We start from the raw sequence: 24,368 nt of genomic DNA on the forward strand, positions 1-24,368 counted from the left end.
AGCCATGGCTGCTGAGCCCGCGCATCCAAAGCCTGTGCTCCGCAACGGGAGAGGCCACAATAGTGAGAGGCCCGCGTAACGCAAAAAAAAAAAAAAAAAAGTACTAGCGAGACAAAAGAAAACGTGACGTGTAGGTAATGTCAAAATAACCCCACCACACACACACACACACACCCAGAGTTTGCAACTAAATCTGTGACATGTAAACATAACCCAGGTTTATTCTACAATGTTGTCATTTTGATGATATTTCACTAAGTGTATATTATAGTGGCACATCATGCCTGGATTCCTTATGTGTTTAAAAATAAACAAATGGAAGAAAAAAAAAATCACACTTCTGTGGGATGAGTCAAGATCCTTACAGCTGCAAACAGCATCATGTTTAAGGAAAGCATATGTTACAAACTGTAAACAACTGAGTTTCCATTCAAGTGTGTGAGCGAGGCAAAACAAGTGGCAGGGGATTTAAGAAACAGAAAGAGAAAATGAGAGACAAGATGTAAATTCCTTTCTTCTTACATACAGCTCCCTCCAGAAACAAAAAAATGAGTCTGTTAACACAAGTAAAACAGATGCTCTCTTTCCAATGAAGGTGAAAACTCCTGAATCGTCAGTGTTAAGATTAATGCTGCCTTCACATAAAAGCCAAATGGCGGAGGAGCTTATTCAATTCACTTCTTCAAGAAATCTTGAAAGCCAGTTAATGAATCTATTCCTGAAAATCATATCTGTTCTCAGTTATGCTGGTCAAAATGATTGTTCCTGTGAAAATATACTCAGAACCAAAACTTTTAATACTATGAATCCACACTGCATTAATCACCCTAAGAGGTCTATATTTTACATCTTGTTCCAAAAGAGCTCTTTTATTCATGGTGATACCTGGTCATTTTTTCCACCTCTAATAATCCTGGATGAAATGTTTTCAAAAGAAAAGCACAGTTTTTTTAAAAAAAAAAAGACATGCACTGATTACTGAATTTTAGAAACAAGTTAACAGAAAAATAAAAACAATACCTCTTGTAAATGTGAGTCTTTCTTTTTCGCTGATAAATTCAAATGTTTATCAATTAGGCTATAGTTCTTTTCTGTCTCTTTGTCAAACTTCTTTTTTTCTTCCTACAAATCAGAAAAACATAGACAACTGTGATTACAAAAGGGAAAAGAAGGCATACACATAGTTAATCCACTGGGAAACTCAAAATATGAAAAATATCCGAAAATAAAAGAAAATACCACGAAGTGTGAAGGAGTTATCTGGAAAATCTATCTGCACCCAGGCCATACTGCTTACTACTCATCAAGACAGCATTAGGATTGAAGAGTCACTTATTTTTTTCTTTTTTTTCCTTTAATGGGGTTTTTTCCAAGCCTGTTATTTTTCAACTCTTCATATGTATCAGTGTTTGGAATTAATGCCATTCACTTGTCCTTCCATTCAAAAAAATATATATTTTTAAGATGAACACATAATAAGAACATAAAGTTTAAAAAAGCAAACTTGCTACAGTACAGATTTTGGCACAGAAATGGAATTCACTTAAAACTGAGTAAGTTTTGATCTACATTAAAAAAAACATCATCACCACTGGGGCAGTAGGAAATATCTTAAAAGATCTTCCCCAATTGTTCAGTATGAATATCACAATAAAATCCTCTGACCAGAAATGTCATCTACTCACCCAAACCTTAGGAGTGATTTCTTTAACACTGTCTAGAATACTAGCAATAGGTCGACAAGGTCTAAAATAATACTGACATACTTGTACCAAGATCCTTTGGTTAACATTACAAACATTTCTCAGGCACTGCCTGGAAACACCATTTGCTTTCCTTTTGCTAGAGTAGCTTTTTATAATTTTTTAAAATTTTCTTTTCAAATTTTTATTGGAGTATACTTGATTTACGATGCTGTGTTATTTTCAGGTGTACAGCAAAGTGAATCAGTTATACATATACATATATCCACTTTTTTTAAGATTCTTTTCCCATATGGGTCATTATAGAGTACTGAATAGAGTTCCCTGTGCATTTTTATTTTTTTAAATACATCTTTATTGGAGTACAATTGCTTCACAATGCTGTGTTGGTTTCTGTTGTACAACAAAGTAAATCAGCCATATGCATACATAGATTCCCATATCCCCTCCCTCCTGAGCCTCCCTCCCACACTCCCTATTTCACAAGGAACCAAATTTTTTTAAGGCAGCAGCGAAGACAGAGTATCTCCCCAACACTGCTTGCCAAAGGTAAGTAGATTTCTCATAAACATTTCGGAGCACCAATGAGCACACGCGATGTCATGCTGTCAAAATGTTTCCATTAACTTCAAACTGTCACCAACTCTCCAAGGCCTCCTGAAAAGGAACATTCCCTTCCCTATTTTCCAACTTCTGTTTTCTAGGTCAAAAATAATGGATTCTCCCAGCCTTTTCTGGCATGATCTTTTCCCTATTAAGCAAAAAGAGTAAATAAAGCACAAAAATTCTGTTTCTTCACATTTATTATCATTTTCTCACTCCACGGGACTACAAACTGTTGTGAGAAGCCAGGAAGGGAGCTCTGCCAGCCCACCTAAAGACCCTAAATTAATCCCCATACTGATGGAAGAGACAGACTCAGGAACTGTTATTTCTTCCCATTTCTACTCCAAGTTTAATTACCAACTAGCTGCACATCTTTTGGGGGGGGAGGGGAACACCTAACAATACAGAACCTTAGTTTTCCTACTGAAAAGATCAGGGATTTGGTTTTGTACTAGTTCATTCTTAGATCCAATCCTAAAATTCTGTGATCCTACGGTTTGCCTATGTATGAGAATAGTCAAACTTCTGTTGAAACAGAAGCACATTTTTTCTTTATGTCCTAGGTCTAATTTACAACTATTTTTTTTTTAAAGCTTAAGGCATTAATACTACATGGTTACTCTCTTTTCTGCTTTTCATTATGACGCACTTCCTGAACGATTTTAATGACTAACAGAAAATAAGCTAAAAAGAACATATGGCCACTACTTCAAAATCTCCACTATTTTTAAAAGTTCATATTGCAGAGCACGCACTGGATTAGGTGTCAGAGACTCCGGTTCTAGCAGCCACGCATTGTTCTGTGACACTGCCCCAGGGTCACAGCATTCTCTGAGCATCAGTTTCTCAGGTTTAAATGAGATAGAAATGGAGGTGACACAGCTGCATTTACCGCAAGTACGCTGCAAAGCGAGATCATGTGGTTAAACGTGCTCATCATCTCTGCAGATTAGTACTTACCAGAGAATACTGAAAACAGTTTTACTCCTTTGATTTCATGTGAATCACAGAAGGGGACAAAGGATGCAATGATGCTAAAGTCAGCAGTCAAAACACCCCAGCACCCGCAGCAATAGTGGGGTATGTAAATTAGCATGTGGGTTAGGTTGGGAATGAAAGAAAATGGTTCTATCAAGGCTCTATGAAGAAAGAATTTAGCCAAGAAACATCACGCCCACCAATTAGAGTGGAAATACAATTGTTCGTACTTGGTATGGTATTATACAAACGCTACTGTGTTTTGGTTTTGAATCTTAAGACTCAGATAATTGTTTCTCCTTGCATTTCTTCTCAAGGTCACTATAGAATATTCTGTTTCTTTGTACTCATATGACTTTTGGCACTTAAATAACATGAATTTTAAAAGGAATTGTGTTCAAGCAGCATTCAATACAGAATGGAGCCTTTTTTCTTCAACACTGCAATATAGGGTACACATATATGTATGTATGTGTGTATATATATACATATATATATATAATAAATTGAGCAATGAGACAAAAGGCTCTATCAAGGATCAGATTAATACAATGAAAACATTTTTATGAAACAGCATCACTCAAGTGAGTCTGAGTCAAGCTGCAAGTAAAACTCAGTAAGGAAAGGTGGAGGCAAGGGCAAATCAGGTAGCCCACATCTATTCTAGGGCGGCAGGCAGCCATACCAGAGCCCCTGCAGATTTCTGCCATGTGGAAATATAAGCCCAGTACACAGGCCTTGTCTTCCGATTTTTCTGGAACAGCTGGAAAACCCAGTGATTTTTAAATGGTGGCAACAAAAAATTGGTTTTTCAGTTTTAACATGAGTAAGCCAAACAAAATGTTTACAAGTTAAAGATGACTCATGGGAAGTCAGCTTGTAATGTTATAAAATCACACATGCAAAAACAACAACAAAAAAAACAGTGAAGAAGAGCTATTACTTAAAACAGCATAATTAGTCAAATAAGATGTACATGGTGTAAATGGTAGAGGGACTTAATAAACCTAAGAAACAAAACATAAATAATCAGGCTTTTTGAATCTATTAGAAGTAAACATATATATATATATATACACATATATAAAGGTTTCATCACAAATCACTGGATAAAAAAAAATTAACCAATGGTGTGGGTATAACTGGTTAACTAGCTGGAAATAAAAAGAGAACCATGTCTCAAATCAAAATTAATTCCAGATGGACTGAAAGAGTCACAAGTAAAAAATGAAGCCACAAAAGAGTATTTTCACTCAGATCTCAGAACAGAGAAGGAACTTCTGAGCAAAAGAGAAATGGAAGAAGCCATACGAACTTCTAGATATCAAAAATACACAATAAATAGGGTGAAAGGCAAACAACAGGCAGGGAGAAGATACAATTAATATGGAAGAAAAGAAGTAAACGTTCCTAACACATAAAACACTCTTTATTTAGCAAGTTTTTGCTCAAATCACACATTACACTTCCAAGGAAAAATGAGTAAAGAACATATAAAGAATTCACAAAAATTTGAACACACCTGTGAACTGTCCACATTTCTTCAGGGTACTAGGATTTTTTGCTTTGCTTTGGAAGAAGGGAAAAATTTTAAGTTACCAGGTAACTTTCTTTTTTAAATATTTTTGGTATTTTACAAATTTTCTAGGATGAGGAAATGAAAAGACTTATTTTCACACTACAAACAGTAAATAAGGCCTGACTAGTCTAGACAAGAGCTTAAATACTTTCTTAGCGATTCCAACTCCTTCTCCCTCTTTATTTAAATAAAAAGGTGGGGGTAATGCTGCACATACAAGAAACAAGATTCACAGCACATACAACACACTCGGCAGGAGCACTTTTTCCTGTATATTCAGGCCAGCCAGAGCTTTGTAATCCCTGTTCTGCTCCCCTGGTCCACCAACACCCTACAGCCCAGGGCATTGGAAGTTCAGCCTTTACCCCCAAACCAGGTGGTGGAAATGCCACCTCTTCCATGAAGTACTCCTTGTCTCCTCCAGTGGGGGGACAGCCGCCTCCCTCAACTCCTGCACCAATGTCACCAGTCCTCCTTGACACTTCATTTGCCCTACCCAACCCCCCCCACCCCCTTTTGCCTTTAAGCTCCTTCAGCCTCTCCACGGCAACGAGAATTCAGCCTCTACCCGCACACCCAGTAGGCGCCCAGGAGATATCGGTCAGAGGACATGGGAAGGGAGAAGCCTATAGAGCAGCGACACCGACCCTGACAAAGTGCCACTGCTGGTTCCGGTGCCGTTGCTCTCGAGTCACCTATCCATCACCTTAGCACCACCCGGCCAGGGGGGTCACAAGCCACAGTGCTTGAACCCGGCACGCAAAGAGTGGACAAAAGCCTGTGCAGTTCTTTTTGGCAAGCTGATATGGAGCATGTCACAAAGGGGATCCTAAAAGAACTGCAACTGTGTATATGCCAGACCCTGCACTAGACCCCAGAAATATGTTAGCAAATGCACTGAAGCCTCGCGAAAACCTTCAGAGACCGGCGTCCTAAGTCTCGTTTTAAAGATCAGGAAACAGGCTCAGAGGCCTTAAGTAACTTGCCCCAAATCACAGAGCTACTTAAGGGGCAGAAGTAGGATTCCAAACGAGGGAGAATCAGGTCTTCCTGAAAGACTTTCCTGGCGCTCCAAAGCCAAGATGATAGGACACCTACAGAGCACCGATGCTTACTCGTATTAGAGCACTTTTCACAGTGCATTTTTATTGCCTTTTTTTTTTTTGACATCACCCACACAGACTTGCCACTTTCTTAAAGGCCAACCAGTGTTTTAATTCATAGTTGTATATCCCAAGGCCTCTCGCACTGTGCCATATGATAGGCCTGATAAGGTTATTACTAAAAATGAAAGAAATGTGATTAAATCACATTTTTTCTGCTCTATCAAACATAATTTGAGAAATTATTCAAATAAATTTGCTTTTTAACCCACATTTTGCAGTCATTTACAGAATCTCAGGAAGTTGATTTTTATTAAACATTTAGTTTGGTAATGGCTGAGCTACTAAGGTATAATTTATGAAATAAACATTTTTTCAAGGCTTCTGGTTAAACCTTTTACTCTATTGAATAAAACAGTAATTAGCTCTTTGCAAAACAGCATTTGAATAGGCTCTATAAATTATCAGTATCATTTCGTTGTATCCGTTTGATATTTGCATGCTGCCCCTTTCAGAGAAAGCAATTTTAAATTCTCCCGCTGTTAACTCTTAGCAAGTTCTAGTATTTCTTGGAGTTTGTACACAATGCACTTGGCTCCGATGTTGTCTGGTGCCTGTATTAGTTTCCTGTGGCTAAACTGACATTTAATGAGCAATGGTTATCGACAAAATGTTATGCAGATACTTAGGAATAAGTGACAAGCTTTTGGGGAAGGGAAAAGAGCTTCCATGGAAGTAAAGCTAAGAGAGGCCGTGAAGAAAACTCTGAATTGATGGGACACAGCACAGAACGACTGTGTCCCACAGTGGGAAATGGGGCTCTTTAAACAGAGACAAGAACCAGGCAGGCACATGAGAAAATGTGGCAGAACCTACAGGACGGAGGTTGAAGCCCAAACCAAACAGACGTGACTGACAGGGAACATATCCAAATAGAAGTGAAACAGCAGAAAAGAAGACCTGGGGGCTCCTAAAAAATCCAGTTTACAAAAGCCACCTAGCAGTTTCGATTATGTTAAAAACACAAATTAAACATGTCACTGGGATGCTGGAAAATGAAGAAGTAAATGGAACTGAAAGAGCTTGCATATAAAAGCGAAAGACAGGACCGTCCCAGATGGGAAAAAGGAGAAGGGAAAGAAAAGATAAACATTTTGACAAGGGTATCTAAAAAATTCTGCTGCGGTCAACCTTTAAAGACTTTTGTCTTTTTCTGCCCACATGAAAACTGCTTCATGGTATTTAAAAAAAGATCTTTAACCTAAGAGAATTAAGTTATTTTTAAGTATCCCGCGTAAGTAAATAAACCACTGGAACAAGAGCGTGTGCTTTTCAAAATAGGACTGGTGTTTAGAAAGCACAAATGGAGAAAATCATCAAATATCCAGGTTATAAGCCCTTTCCTGGTTCTTCTAGAATAGAATAGAAGAACAGTAGAATTGGTTTATTTATTAAATACGTTATAGTAAGACAGAGTGGAGGCTGGTAGAAAATAAAGAAATAAGCATAGGTTTTTCTCTTAAAGATTTAACAATCTAATGAAAAAGAAAGATGCTTATATATCACTATATAACCTAGAAAACTACCTTTCTCTACTGTTTAATATACAAAACTACCAGTAAAAAAAAGGCTTCTCCCAGGTAACATCAATAGGTGTGACAGCCAACACACACACTGTACTGAACAAGAGTGTAGGATACACCCTTCATAAACCTGAAGCCAGAAAAGAAAACGAAGAAAGAAAGAAATGCGGGACTTCCCTGGCAGTCCAGTGGTTAAGACTCTGTGCTTCCACTGCAGGGGGGCACGGTTCGATCCCCGGTCAGAGAACTGAGAGCCTGCATGCCATGAAGTGCGGTGGAGGGGAGGGGAGGGGAGAAAATGTTTTTAAATAAGAAGAAAGAAAGAAAGAACTGGGACTTCAGGATAGAATTTGGCCATTAAACAGCTCAAGAGACAAAGTATTAAAATAATTTAACCTTGTAATATGGCAATATATTTTGCAAGCTGTTTTGCAGGTTAGGCTATACAGTTAGTTAAGCCTTGAACAATGCAGAGGTTACGGACACCAACCTAGGAGCAGTTGAAAATCCGAGTATAGCTTACAGTCGGTCCTCAATATAGGCGGTTCCACATCTGTGGATTCAACCAACCGTGGATCCTGTAGTACTGTAGTATTTACTAATGAAAAATACCCACATATAAGTGGACCCACACAGTTCAAACCTGAGTTGTTCAAGGGTCAACCACACTTTGAACGGGCACAACATGAGAAGCTGGGCAAATCTTGGGAGGAGAAGGAGTCAGTAGAAGACTCAAGGCCAGAAACTTCTAAAAACCCAGTAGGTAAATAAAAAGGAAATATATCTATTAATTAAGTCACATTCATTTTTCATTTACATAATATAACCCTTATCCTTCCCAACCATCATCCAAGTAAAATAAGAAAAAGAAGAAATGTTTACATTCAGTACCTGCCATGAAATGTTCAAAGAGAAAGAACCAAGATTATTCAAGCTTTAAGACAGCCTATGAAGATCAGAGAAAACAGAATCATGAAACTGCAAACTACAGCAGTCAGATCCCCAGTCTGTCATCTTACAGGTAAGAAACTAAAGCCAATTACTCGCCCAAGGTCACAGATGTCAAGCCAGACCCCCCAGTGTCCTGCTACAAAGCCAGCAGACACAAACCAGCTTCATGTAGCTCAGCAAACGATTCCAGGAAGAGGACTTCGGGGGGCGGGGGGGGGCGGTAACCCCACTGACCTCCCCTCAAAACACAGCCCTTCGTTAAAAACTGTAAAATATCATGCCAAAAAGAAGTGTCTGATATGTTAACAGGTCACTTAAAGGAGAAATGAGTCTATAAATAGCAGCTAAAAAGCTGGCCCTCTCTGGATCCATTTGTATAGCTATCGCCATGGAGACCACAATGTTTATTCGTAGAAAAGGATTTTAATAGTTTGTTTACAAAGATAAAGAAAAAAAAAACTCACATCACCAATGCATGGGGGGGAAAAAAGACAAATATAAAACCTCTCTTCCCTACCTAAAACTAAAGTTATTCCCGTCTCCTTAGGCCAAGCCAAAAATGGTCAACAACATGGAAACGCTATTTTTTCTCCCTCAAGTACGTGCACAACATTCAAGAGAGGCTGGTGGAAATTACTTCTCTGAGTTAATTTCAAAGCTTCTTAGTTAGCAGATGTTAGAAGTTGCTAAATACATCTTAGGCTCCCAGTGGCAAAGTCGCTGCACTATTCCCAGAAAACCTGGCTACATCCCAGAGCTCTGATTACAGAGTCTGTGGTTCACTCACCTTTGAATCCCCAGCACCCATAACAATGTTGGCACATAACAGACGCTCAATAAATTTGTGTTAAATTGAAGGAAATACATCCCAACACAGTAAGCCCCCTACATACGAATGAGTTGCATTCCAAGAGTGCATTCGTAAGTCCAATTTGTTCGTACGTCCAACAAAGTTAGCCTAGGGACCCAACTAACACAATTGGCTATATAATACTGTACTATAATAGGTTTGTAACACTTATCACACAAATAATACATAAAAAACAAACAGAAAATAAAGAAAACATTTTTAACCTTACAGTACAGTAATCTTACAGACACGTCAACTAACTTAACATGACTGGACATACGAACGCACGTTCGCATCTTTGAAAGTTTGCAGCTTGAAGGTTCGTATGTAGAGGACTTACTGTAACCGAATATTCTCTTTCTAGTTTCAATGGCATGCTGGTGTAGCAGCATTTCTAATCTTAAACCCTAGTATGATGCTACAGTCTGCCATCAAGCTGAGGCGGGCATGGAAATCACTGCCCTTCCTACAGAGATAAGATGTTTCTATACAGAGTAAACGTGTTGTCTGCTTAAAGATATTTAAACAACAGACGGTGGACTCCAACATCTCCTTCAAAGCTGCTAACTGTGAAGCGAGCGTACGCTCAAGCAGCAGAGGTGTCTACAGTTGCTGTTTACAAGTGTGCTCAAATTAGACACAAACCTTGACGGCTCCAAGTTGCTCTTTTCTGAATTTTTCCAAGGGTTTAATCAGGGTTTCGGTGACACTTAATGCCTAGAGAACAAGAGTGATAACAGAAGAGCAGAGTATTAGGTTTCCAAAGAGGAAAAAGTTAGTCTTTCATTTCCCTCTTCCACCCCACCCAGAAACAAAATGAACAACACACTGAACTGCTTTATCTCACCCTGCCAATGTGACCATTAAATCACTTCTAAATTTATTAACACACCAGATCTCCATAAATATTTTCGGGGAAGAGGAGGTGCGGCAAAGTGCCAGGGAAATGTGCAACCTAGCTCCAATACAGCTCTTTCTTCAGCGAAACAGCAAGAGGGTTGGCTTCAAACAACAAAGGGGTCTATCACATTCATTAACAGAACACTTCTGTTTGAAGGTTTTTTTTTTCTCCCACTGCTCAGAAATTTAAAAGTCGATGACATTCCATTATTAGTGATCAGACTACATAATGTAGAGGGCTAGGTTTGTGACTACAAGTTTAAATGTACCAGGACAGCCCTTCATCACTGAAAATTCCTCGTGAAGATTTAGGCTATGCTAGCAAAGCAGAGTCGCTGGAGCTCAGGACAGTCAGTCATCCAAATATTCGGAGAGCTGGCAAGGTCACCATGACAGGAACCACACACAGACTCCACCCACAACCTCTCTCCTTTTTATATTGGCTCGTTCGGAGCTTCTCATTTTAAGACAGAATCTACATATCACTTATATGTGGAATCTAAAAAAAGACAACAGGGACTTCCCTGGTGGTCCAGTGGCTAAGACTCCACGCTCCCAAAGCAGGGGGGCCAGAGTTCAATCCTTGGCTGGGGAACTAGATTCCACATGCCGCAACTAAGAGTCCACATGCCACAACTAAGACCCGTATCAGCCAAAATGAATAACTAAATAAATATTAAAAAATAAAATAAGGTATAAGGAAATAAAGCGCAATATGAGGAATACAGCCAATATTTTTAATAACTATAAATGGAGTATAACCTTTAAAAGTTGCGAATCTATTACAAGAGACAAAGAAGGACATTACATAATGATGAAGGGATCAATCCAAGAAGAAGATATAACAATTGTAAATATTTACGCACCCAACATATAAGGCAAATGCTAACAGCCATAAAACAGAAAATCAACAGTAACACAATTATAGTAGGGCACTTTAACACCCCACTTTCACCAATGGACAGATCATCCAATGTGAAAATAAATAAGGAAACACAAGCTTTAAATGACACATTAAACAAGATGGACTTAAATGATATTTATAGGACATTCCATCCAAAAACAACAGAATACACTTTCTTCTCAAGTGCTCATGGGACATTCTCCAGGATAGATCATATCTTGGGTCACAAAATAAGGCCTCGGTAAATTTAAGAAAACTGAAATCGTATCAAGTATCTTTTCTGACCACAACACTATGAGACTAGATATCAATTACAGGAAAAAAATGTGCAAAAAATACAAACACATGGAGGCTAAACAACACACTACTAAATAACCAAGAGATTACTGAAGAAATCAAAGAGGAAATCAAAAAATACCTAGAAACAAATGACAATGAAAACATGACGACCCAAAACCTATGGGATGCAGCAAAAGCAGTTCTAAGAGGGAAGCTTATAGCAATACAACCCTACATCAAGAAACGATAAACATCTCAAATAAACAACCTAACCTTATACCTAAAGCAATTAGAGAAAGAAGAACAAAAAAAAACCCAAAGTTAGCAGAAGGAAAGAAATCATAAAGATCAGATCAGAAATAAATGAAAAACAAATGAAGGAAACAATAGCAAAGATCAATAAAACTAAAAGCTGAGAAGATAAACAAAACTGATAATCCATTATCCAGACTTATCAAGAAAAAAAGGGAGAAGACTCAAATCAATAGAATTAGAAATGAAAAAGAAGAAATAACAACTGACACTTCAGAAATACAAAGGATCATGAGAGATCACTACAAGCAGCTATATGCCAGTAAAATGGACAACCTGGAAGAAATGGACAAATTCTTAAAAAGCACAACCTTCTGACACTGAACCAGGAAGAAATAGAAAATATAAACAGACCAATCACAAGCACTGAAAATGAGGCTGTGAATAAAAATCTTCCAACAAACAAAAGCCCAGGACCAGATGGCTTCACAGGTGAATTCTTTCAAACATTTAGAGAAGAGCTAACACCTATGCTTCTCAAACTCTTCCACAATATAGCAGGGGGAGGAACACTCCCAAACTCATTCTACGAGGCCACCATCACCCTGATACCAAATCCAAACAAAGATGTCACAAAGAAAGAAAACTACAGGCCAATATCACTGATAAACACAGATGCAAAAGTCCTCAACAAAATACTAGGAAACAGAATCCAGAAGCACATTAAAAGGATCACACACCATGATCAAGTGGGGTTTATCCCAGGAATGCAAGGATTCTTCAATATATGCAAATCAATGTGATACACCATATTAAAAACTGAAGGATAAAAACCATATGATCATCTCAATAGATGAAGAAAAAGCTTTCGACAAAATTCAACACCCATTTATGATAAAAACTCTCCAGAAAGTGGGCATAGAGGGAACTTACCTCAACATAATAAAGGCCATATATGACAAACCCACAGCCAACATTGTTCTTGACGGTGAAAAACTGAAATCATTTCCTCTAAGATCAGGAACAAGACAAGGTTGCCCATTCTCACCACTTAGTATTCAACATAATTTTGGAAGTTTTAGCCACAGCAATCAGAGAAGAAAAAGAAATAAAAGGAATCCAAATTGGAAAAGAAGAAGTAAAGCTGTCACTGTTTGCAGATGACATGATACTATACATAGAGAATCCCAAAGATGCTACCAGAAAACTACTAGAACTAATCAATGAATTTGGTAGGGTAGCAGGATACAAAATCAATGCACAGAAATCTCTTGCATTCCTATACACTAATGATGAAACATATGAAATAGAAATTAAGGAAACACTCCCATTTACCACTGCAATAAAAAGAATAAAATACCTAGGAATGAACGTACCTAAGGAGACAAAAGACCTGTATGCAGAAAACTGTAAGACACTGATGAAAGAAATTAAAGATGATACAAACAGATGAAGAGATACACTACGTTCTTGGATTGGAAGAATCAACACTGTGAAAATGACTATACTACCCAAAGCAATCTACAGGTTCAATGCAATCCCTCTCAAACAACCAATGGCATTTTTCACAGAACTAGGACAAAAATGTTAACAATCTGTATGGAAACACAAAAGACCACGAATAGCCAAAGCAATCTTGAGAAAGAAAAATGGAGCTGGAGGAATCAGGGTCCCAGACTTCAGACTACATTACAAAGCTACAGTAATCAAGACAGCATGGTACTGGCAGAAAAACAGAAATATAGATCAATGGAACAGGAGAGAAAGCCAGAGATAAACCCATGCACATATGGTCACCTTATTTTTGATAGAGGAGGCAAGAATATACAATGGAGAAAAGACAGCCTCTTCCATAAGTGGTGCTGGGAAAACTGGACAGCTACAGGTAGAAGAATGAAACTAGAACACTCCCTAACACCATATACAAAAATAAATTCAAAATGGGGCTTCCATGGTGGCGCAGTGGTTGCGAGTCCGCCTGCCGATGCAGGGGACACGGGTTCGAGCCCCAGTCCGGGCGGATCCCGTGTACCACAGAGTGGCTGGGCCCGTGAGCCATGGCCGCTGAGCCTGCACGTCCGGAGCCTGTGCTCCACAACAGGAGAGGCCACAACAGTGAGAGACCCGTGTACCACAAATAAATAAATAAACAAACAAACAAACTCAAAATGGATTAAAGACCTAAATGTAAGGCCAGACACTATAAAATTCTTAGAGGAAAGCATAGGCAGAACACTCTATGACATAAATCACAGCAAGATCCTTTTTGACCCACCTCATAGAGAAATGGAAATAAAAACAAAAATAAACAAATGGGACCTATGAAACTTAAAAGCTTTTGCACAGGAAAGGAAACCATAAAAAGACGAAGAGACAACCCTCAGAATGGGAGAAAATATTTTCAAATGAAGCAACTGACAAAGGATTAATCTCCAAAATTTACAAGCAGCTCATGCAGCTCAATATCAAAAAAACAAACAACACAATCCAAAAATGGGCAGAAGACCTAAATAGACATTTCTCCAAAGAAGATATACAGATTGCCAACAAACATATGAAAGGATGCTCAAATCACTAATCATTAGAGAAACGCAAATCAAAACCACAGTGAGGTATCAACTCATACCAGTCAGAATGGCCATCATCAAAACATCTATAAATAATAAATGCTGGAGAGGGTGTGGAGAAAAGGGAAACCTCTTACACTGCTGGTGGGAATGTGAATTGATACAGCCACTATGGAGAACAGTATAGACGTTCCTTAAAAAACTAAAAATAGGGGCTTCCCTGGTGGCACAGTGGTTGAGAGTCCGCCTGCCGAAGCAGGGGACATGGTTTTGTGCCCCGGGTTGGGAAGATCCCACATGCCGCGGAGCAGCTGGGCCCGTGAGCCATGGCCACTGAGCCTGCGCGTCCGGAGCCTGTGCTCCGCAACGGGAGAGGCCACAACAGTGAGAGGCCCGTGTACCACAAAAAAAAAAAAAAAAAGCAAAAAAAAAAAGAACTACCATATGACCCAGCAAGCCCACTACTGGGCATATACCCTGAGCAAACCATAATTCAAAAAGAGTCATGTACCTCAATGTTCATTGCAGCTCTATTTACAATAGCCAGGACATGGAAGCAACCTAAGTGTCCATCAACAGATGAACAGATCAAGAAGATGTGGTACATATATACAATGGAATATTAGTCAGCCATCAAAAGAAACGAAATTGAGTTATTTGTAGTGAGGTGGATGAACCTAGAGTCTGTCATACAGAGTGAAGTAAGTCAGAAAGAGAAAAACAAATACCGTATGCGAACACTCATATATGCAATTTAAAAAAAAAAAAAACAAGGCTCTGAAAAACCTAGGGGCAGGACAGGAATAAAGACACAGACGTAGAGAATGGACTTGAGGACACGGGTAGGGGGAAGCATAAGCTGGGACGAAGTGAGAGAGTGGCATAGACATGTATACGCTACCAAATATAAAATAGATAGCTAGTGGGAAACAGCTATATAGCACAGGGAGATCAGCTCAGTGCTTTGTGACCACCTAGAGGGGTGGAAGAGGGGGGGTGGGAGAGGGAGGGTGGGAGGGAGACACAAGAGGTAGGAGACATGGGGATGTATGTATATATATAGCTGATACACTTTGTTATAAACAGGATCTAACACACCATTGTAAAGCAATTACACTCCAATAAAGATGTTAAAAAAACTGTGAATCACTATACTGCACACCTGTAACTTACATAATACTGTACAGCAACTATACTTCGATTTAAAAATTTTTAATAAAAATAAAATTAAAAAAGAATCTACAACAAACAATGCTGAAAATGCACAAAGAAGGGAATATTTACCTAAGGAGAATGCATTTAACCACAATGTGCTAGTGAGTAGTAGCGTTCTCACCATCTCCAGAAGGATTCAGAATAGAAAAGCAACCCTCAAAACACTTGACAACCGTGTGCCATCCCTCTTGTTACAAAAACGGCCCCCCAAAATCCAAGCTTAAAATTACAGAAAAGAATAAGTGACTTACAACAGGAAAGGATTCTTCATTTAACCCTAGGCTCCTTTGCAGTGTTTCATTATGGACGGGTTTCTCCCAAAGAGACCATTCATCCAGTGAGACGCGGAATCCTCAGAAAAAAATGATCCTGTCCACACTCAAGATGCCCAGGGCTTGCTTAAACTCTCTTCCCCAGGCCGGCCACTGGACTTCGCTCACTCCAGCCCTGACAATTTGTTACTTAGGTATCAGAGTTGAGGCAACAGACAGAATTAAGAGCAATCACTAGTCAATGGAAAGGGATCATCTTCAAAATACGGTAATTTTATCCTCTTCATATCGTAGGCCATGTGACCTGCAACAAGGGCAAACCAAAGAGCAGAGCAGGGACACAGCAGCACATGCCAGGAATCCTGACGACGCGAAACAATATGGAATGCCCCAAGGTCCACCTGGGAAAGCAGATGAGAGGCTCTGCCATACATTTTCAAGGTGATCCAACTGACACACAACATCTCAGAATAATTTAAAGCTCACTTCCCTTAGCACCAGTATCATCTCCTAGCCATCCACATCTGGACCTAGCCTACTAGTGGTCCTGAATAAACCCACATTTGCTCGTCCATGGAGGCTGGATGGAGCAAGACAGGGGTTTAACTGTGTGAGCTGCAGAGAAATTAAAGAATGAATGAGATCTCACCAATATCCATGGAAGGGAGGGAGAAATGGCCAGACTGGAGTTGGTTTATAAATAAAGGGTGAGGACATTTGTGGGAACGACCCTTCTTCAAAAGGACGGCCACAAAGGACAGAATCAAAAGAAGACAATGGTTGAAACAGAACACGAGGGAAAGTGAAGGCAGATTTTTTTTAAGAAGATCGGTACTTAAACCCACACAACATTACAACATTGTAAAGCAATTATACTCCAATAAAGATGAAAAAAAAAAAAGATGACAGCACATCTCCACGCCCATGCGAAGACTCCAGAAAAGATGGTTCAAAGTCTGTAACGTGGGAGGAGACGGAATGCTGACCAGTCACAGGAGTAGAGATCCCACCTGCCCTTGTAATAGGAAGCAAGGAGAAAGCAATGGCCCATTCAGATGGGTTTGTAGATTTCATGAACAGAAGCTGAAGGAGTTGCTACCACATAGTTATTTTTTCCGAGAAGTAGAAGGCAAGGTCAGTTCTCAAGATTTGAGGCATGGGGCGAAGTCTGAATAAAGCGGGGCATGAAAGAAGGAATCATTACAAACAGGGAGGAGAGCACTTCCTGGGCTGAAGGCCCTTTAAGAGAGGTGAACAGGAGTTTCGGAGGACATCCACTGGGCTTTGTGAGACTGTCTCTAGCAAGGCAGGGAGAAGGTGAGCAGTTCGATTCCCCTGCGGTAAGAGTACGCCCGAGAGATGTAAGCCCATCAGCGTAACACGATGTGGTGTGCACAGTGTGGGTGAGGCCAGGAAGCTGCCTGGGTGAGGGAAGACTTCCTGAGGGGATAATGCAGACCTGAGCCTGAAACAGGGTACAGGAGTTCTCCAGGCAAAGGATAAGAGTAAAACAAAGGCCCTCCATGAGAGAGGGGAAAACAGCATTTCCAGTGCACGGAAGTACCAGCAATTCAGCATCACTAAAGCCCCTGAAGAAGTCAGGAAGCAGGGGAGGGGGTGGACGAGATCCGATGGGCTCCAGTGGCCATCAGAACAGGACCCAGAGATGCTCAGTCAGGGCTAGATGTGGGCATCAACAACATGGGTACACGAAGATCTTTTAAAATTCAAACCCTGAAACTCCATACTCTGGAGTAAACACTGTCGTTCACAAAAGGACCAGGACACAAAGATTCCACATGAGCAATTTTATATTTGTCCTTCACTTGGAGAATTTGATGCAATATTTGTCTGACTTTCAAGGGCTAGCACTAGCGTAGACAAAATATATAAGGAGTTTCCTCCTTACCATTGGCAGGTCAATAAGCCTGTTTCCAAAACAAAGAAAACAGTAGTTGTGACAGGCACCACTCTAATGCAATTCTTTAATTAAAACAATGTTTTAATTTTTTTCTAATTTTTTATTTAAAATTATCATTTTCTTTCTTTAAGAAAGTCTGATTATGTAATTTCTGAATTGAACCCTAGGCATTCTATTCAAGGACAAAATCATGAAGTAGCTGGTAAATGCTTCAGAGTAAGGCAATGTAGATTGAACAATGTAGATTGAACAAGAAGAAAGATGGCTTTCTTCTTTTTCTCAAAATAGAGATTCCATGAAATCTCTCAGTTCCTTTTATAAGTTCACAGAAGTGCTATATAATATTACTAGAAGTGCTAGTAATAAGTGTATGGAAGTTTTCTAATGCCAAAACATGACACTTCTTTCCCAGAGGTACATGCATACCGACTTTAGGGACGGCACCTAAATCTCTAAGACAATTTCTGGTGGGGAAAGTTTCCAAATTTGAAAGAGACAGCTGCGGTAATAGTATGGAGAAGAGCTTTCAACTACTAACACATTAAAAATCAATCAAATAATTTAGAGAGAAAGCAAATTTAGAATGTGATTTTTTATAACCACACATATAAGACTATATAACTATATTTTTTCCCATAAAATACTTGAACCAGCCACCAAAAAAATGTCATAAGAAGCCTTGCTAATGCGCCTTGGAAAGAGTTTTGGATAGTCTTGTATCTACATGAACATAAAACATGTTAATGAATCAGTTGGTCTCCCCTTAGAACAGGGGTCAGCCAACTTTTTCTACAGAAGGCCAGGTAGTAAATAATTTAGGCTTTGAGTCATACAGCCTCAGTTTCCAACTACTCAACTCTGCGATTTCAGCACAAAAGCAGTCATACATAGTGTATCAATGAGTATAGCTGTGGTCCATCAAAATTTCATTTATAAAATAGGTGAGGTGGGTTTGGCCCATGGGCCATGGTTAACTCAACCCTGCCTGAGAGAATTATCTTGAGAATCACAGCATAAGATGTTCTTCTTACTCTTATATGTTTGTATATTTTTAAAATGTACATTTGCAAGGCACCAAAAGCTGGGAGGGAAGGTTGAATGCTGCATGAGAGAATCACAGCTCAAGTAGCTCCGACCTAAAAAGGATTCAAAAGTGGCGCCACAGAATTTGCCCGAGGTAAGCAATCAACCAGGTTTCAGTCTTGAAAGGCAAATGCTCAAGTGTAAAAGGTATCTTAACAACAGCTCATGTGAATTTAATAGTGGACTTTAACAGGGGCCGTAGCCCCTAAAAATTTGAGTTAACTGAAAGTTCAGCATGAACTAAAGTAGTTAAATTGTCCTAGAAGATAATGAACACATATATAGGTTACATATATTGTTCAAATCCAAACAAGGTAATCATACAACTGTGTCCTGTAAAATCAGAACCTATCTCGACAGTATGGTCACCATATTTTAAGACAGACATTCTCTAACTGAGGCAAAGCAAGAATGTGAGATACGGCTAAAAACGTTTAGAAGGAACAGGTTTAAAAAAATAAAAATCAGAGGTGTTTAATGAGACTTGGGAGGAAGAGAACATTTAGAGGGAAAAATGATGAAAGCTGTCTTCAAATATTTAAAAGGGTACCACATGAGAGAAGGAAAAATCATTTTGATTTGCTTGAAGAGGACAAAACCAGGTCTAACGAGGAGAAGCTACAGAGCAGGTTTGGGTTCGCCATCAAGAGGAATTCAGTACAAATTACAATGGACCCAGCAAGGTAATGTGACACCTCCCCACCCACCGCTCCTTCCGTATCAACAGGTAGAAGCAAGTGACCGGTGTCCAGAGACAGAGTCACAGATTCCTGCACTGAGAGGAAGTAGGCCGAGGAAACCCCTGAGGTCCCACCCATCTCTCTGATTCTGGGATTCCACATGAGTTGGGAGAGGCAGAAACGCAAACTACATTTCCATGTTGCCTTATGATGGCAAACCACAGAATCCATCCAAACTTCACAATCCAAAGTAAAAGAACAAGCTTATTATATAACAGTCTGAATGAAGGATTATGTTTTTTCCCACTGGTAGAGTCTGAAACCCCTTTTTGTAAGACATTTGGATATGAGAGCTTAAATGTCTAAAAAAGGAAAGAAAAGATAGGGTAATATCTTTACCTACCCCTACAGTTTAAGCCAACGCTGCGAATCTCTTGACAATACTAGCTGACCGGAAGAGAATCAGACTCTACCTGGGGTGGGGGGAGAAACCACTGCAGGTACTTTAAATTTCCCTCAGGTTTGAGATCAAAGGCTAAGTTCTGATGTATTGATACATTCTAATGCTAATGGGGCTTAGGACCAGAAACCCATATTCAGTAAAAAGGCAACAAAGGCAGAACTGCATCCTAGGATATCTTTAGTAATTTTTTTCAAGTCTCAGTCCAGATCAAACAATGAATAAACCAGCAGAAGCACGACATCCTGCCTTCCTAATCACTCAGCACTAACGAGGACAGACTGAGTCTAATGAAACAGAAGGAATTATGTCCATTCCCCCACGGACCTCGTTATTTTAAGCCTGGATTCCATGTGTTCTTGACCCCAAAGGAATGCATAATCTGAGAGCAAAGGAGAATTTCCACAATTTTCTCCCATGACCATCCAGAGACTTCCCATTTCATTAGACTGAAGCGAAAACTCGACTTTCCAATTCCAATGTCAAGAACAGCAGCAAAGGAACCGTTCAGCAAAGACATATTTCTTATTTTTCCTTGAAACAGAACCTTGAGAAAGGATGTCAAGGAACCCTCATACGTATCTGAACATAAGGAATATTTTTCCCAAACTTGTCCCTTAGGAAAAAAGGGACTTAGCCCTATATAAGAATTCTTACACTCTCCTGAAGGAGTGCACTCCCCATCATTTTGATGAACAAAGAATTGTTTGAGGAATCTTAGCCTAAAACGGCCCCAATCACATCTAGTTTCAGCTGCTTAGAGCTCACAAACAGGTCTGGGTTACAAACGCAAGGGGAAGCTAAGAAATTTAAGAGATTTATTTATCATTCAGGAGATGACCTCAAATAAATCAGTAATATTACTGACCACTTAAAAGTGGTCAGTAATATCATAAAAACCGCTCTAAAAAAACAAGCTAAGTAGTTGCATTAAGAAAGTCATGAATGTACACATATGTATAACTGAATCACGTTGCTGTACAGCAGAAATTAATACAACGTTGTAAATCAACTAGACTTCAGCAAAGTAAATTTTTTAAAAAAGCAAGTCATAAAAATACATCTCAGGGAAAATTTTTTTTAAGTGAGACTGTCCAAATGTGCACTAAGGGGGTACCTGTGACTTGAGATAAAATTTCCAATGAAAGCATCAGAAAGATATTTTAAAAGGGGCTGTATCTCAAATAACTCAGACGGATGTGGCCACGAGGAAAGCTGTGCTGAAAAATTCCGAATGTGTCCGTGATAAACACACTAATGTCAAAGTCGTCAAGAGTTGGAATAACTTTTTCATGAAATAAATGGGGAAAATATTCCTAAAGTATACATTGATAATTTAATTTTTAAATACAGACACACATTTAATCAACTAAATAATGAAAATACACATCTGATTATCTAGCAGACACATAAATGCATACCTAAAAGTGTGTAAGTTCAAGCTATCCAAAAATATTTTGTTTAATCTTTTCATGGGAAAATGGTGTTGCCTTACAATCAGGCGTAAACATTATAAGTAGTGTACATCTGCCCTCTGGGGCTACCTGGTATTTGAAACCCCTTCCTATGTTTGAGGAACTCTCCTCCCAAATAGGGCAAAACCCACCTTCTACTATAAAAGCTGAAAAGCACAGACACTTGCTTTCCCTGCCATCTTTCATGAGGTCCTGGCACCTGGCCAGAGTTCTACTAATCAGATGCTCCCACTCAAGAATTTGATTTGGAAGCTAGTGCTTAAAAAAAAACAGTGAACAGAGATTCTGGCGGGTGGTAGCAACTATTCCTTCCAGATGCAGCAGTTCCACCAACAACCACCGGGGGCAGTGGTGTTGCCTGGTGCACACTGGATCGTTCTACACACCTGGTGGCAACAGTGGTGACTGTTTTCTCCAAGCCCAGCTCTGTAGTGCGACTCTCAGCATCATTCCCAGTTCCCAAAAACTGATAAAGATACTGTAAGCTACCTAATATTCTTTAATAAACTCCCTTTCTGTTCAGACCATGCAACTGAGAGAATCCAGATTAATATTTTTTTAATTTCAGAACCTTAAACAATCTTGTCAAACTGATTTCAGTACTATCTTTCTCAATATTCCTAAACAAGATTTTTCTCCTGATTAAACCAATTCACTTTAATTAATGAGATTACTCCCCATCCACATGCATCCTTTGTTACCTTTTTCTCCATCTAACCAGTCTCTCCCTGTGCTATACCTTCCCCCACCAATCTAGGCTCAAATCTTAAAGGGAAAATTTAAACGAAGAATAGAGTCCTCCCACTTTTTTTTTAAAAAGGCTCTAATGTTGGCAAAAAATGAAAAAGTTTCACAATTGGTTTTTCTAAAAGAACCCTGCTGCAGAGACAAATAGGAGACCAACATTTTCTCACTTGGCCTTTGTCCTAACTAGTTCTGTTTTTAGACCATAGGAAAAATAATTCTCTTTTGTTGCCTGCATATTCTCATCTATAAAGGATAATACCTGCTCTCTGTCTACTTAACACAATTAAGTAAAACAAAGAAGAGGATATCATGCTAGAAGCAATTTTAACTTCAAAATAAATAAATCCCTGGATGATATTTTATTTTTAAGTACAGCACAGGCTAAGCTGATCCCTCCTGGTAGAAAAAAAATTAATGTAAAAATGAAATTAATTTTTATAGTGCTAATAGCTCAAACTGACAAGAACTGGAGAGCGTCTTAATGAACCTGTACACAAAGCTCTAAAGAGGACACAGGTGCAGAGGGACTGCACATTAATTCTGCAGTTTACACCTGAAAATTAGGAGCCAATTAATATGAAATGGCTCCTTGAATGTCTGATTCTTTCAGACCAAGGCAACTTCACTGAAAAGCCTGGGAACCATAATTTGTAAAATACTGACATATATTCCAAATTCATGACTTCACTTACCACACTTATGCTTTCATTCAGACAGTCCAAGAATAAAAACTCCCAAGTTTTTATCAACTTTCAATCCTAAACTCTGAATAGCTTGACACCTAACAAAAGGAGAGGATTTGAGCTCAAGGTCCGACAACTTCTGCTCTGAGTTAATTCCCTCGAGGTTTGGCCATGACCTAGCTCTCAAAAAAGATGTTAGGTCATTGTATCACAAAATTTTAAGGTTCACTTAATGCCTGTCTTCTACAAATATCTTAGCATTTGTGGCAGGGAGAGGGGAGCATCAGTTTTGAAGGACATTAATCGAAAAAAAGTACCAATTTTACTCAGATTATTTCAATCAAACAGACCCCACCAGTAAAGGTTTTTGGCGTTGTTTTAAATCATACTTAGGAAAAATCGAGACTCTTCAAACAAAAGCTATTGGGTTTATTAGGAGTGAGTTAACCTAATAAGGATGTGCAGATATTTAACCTCGAGCCTCATTCCCTCTGTGCCTGAGGGACATAAAGACCTGGCTTGTATTTTTTAGACAAAATAAATACTTGGGCAGAACATGATGAGAAGGAATAAACCCCCACCGGAGCGAAAGATAAGCCTGTCAGGAAGCTGTAAAAGCATCATGAGAGAACTGGAAATTTGGTGGGTTTGTAGCTTTAAATAAGAAAATTTTAATTTCTGAGGTGAATGGTATTACTCAGTGGCACAGGTAGAAATGGAACCTCATGAATAAGAAGGCAAGAAACTACTGAATCGAGAAAATATGAGACAAACTCTATTCAATACTCCATAATGGCCTACATGGGAAAAGAATTTTAAAAAGTGGATATATGTATATGTATAACTGATTCACTCTGCTGTACACCTGAAACTAACACAACATTGTAAATCAACTAGACTCCAATAAAAATTAAAAAGAAAGAAAATACGAGACAGAAGTAGAAAGGAGAACTATTCAGAAAAGAACACCTACACTTCTGACCAACAACAAAGAGATGAGCTCTCCAGTCCTTCTGTGAGGCCTAGGCTCCTTGAGTGGCCAAGAGGGAAAAGGGAGGGCCTGGGGCAGAAAGGCCCTTGATAGCTCATTCTGCTATGCAGCCACCAGCTAAACACCTCATCCTGGAAAAGGGCCTAAGTCCTCACTGTATCCTCAGGTGCTAGAACACGGCCCAGCTCATAATGGGCATTCAAACATATTTGTTTTATGAACGAAGTGGGATTCTCTCACAAATTTAGCATTTCTGGATCAATGCAACATTTCCTACTGCTGGTGATAACAGTCACCGTGAAGGCCCACGTTGAGTCTCCTGTATGGACATGTTCTCTCCCCTTCAGAACAGTCTATGTCTGGATTAGACAAGGTCCTCTAAAAAGCAGACACCAAGACAGGGTTCAAAATACAAGAAATTTATTAGGGGAAATGTCTATGAGAGAAAAGGGAGAGGGAGCCAGGGGAGGCTGGAAGAGGCAAGCAATGCAGGTCTGGCCCCAGGGGAAGGAGACAATGTGGGGGAAGGAGGGTGGGGCGGATGCATGTTAGACTGCAGTGCGGTTCTAGAAAAAGTCTGACCAGA

At 39.3% G+C, this 24,368-nt stretch overlaps 1 protein-coding gene across 5 annotated transcripts in view; it reads right to left on the reverse strand.

Annotated features, from left to right (window-relative positions):
- Positions 1–24,368, reverse strand: part of ARHGAP10 (Rho GTPase activating protein 10) — a 331,140-nt gene that overhangs the window by 211,592 nt on the left and 95,180 nt on the right. For 4 of the 5 annotated variants that reach the window (XR_004350045.1, XM_032632924.1, XM_032632922.1 and 1 more), the window contains exons 4-5: positions 9,999–10,070; positions 1,021–1,122 (exon numbers count right to left, since the gene is read on the reverse strand). Coding sequence is in view for 4 of the 5 variants with exons in the window: in XM_032632924.1 (XP_032488815.1) it covers positions 1,021–1,122; positions 9,999–10,070 (174 nt within the window). In the remaining variant the exon portion in view is untranslated. The remainder of the gene's footprint in view (positions 1–1,020; positions 1,123–9,998; positions 10,071–24,368) is intronic. The other variant, XM_032632923.1, reaches the window with a different exon arrangement.

This window comes from Phocoena sinus, chromosome 5, assembly GCF_008692025.1.
Source record: "Phocoena sinus isolate mPhoSin1 chromosome 5, mPhoSin1.pri, whole genome shotgun sequence".
Lineage (NCBI taxonomy): Eukaryota > Metazoa > Chordata > Mammalia > Artiodactyla > Phocoenidae > Phocoena > Phocoena sinus.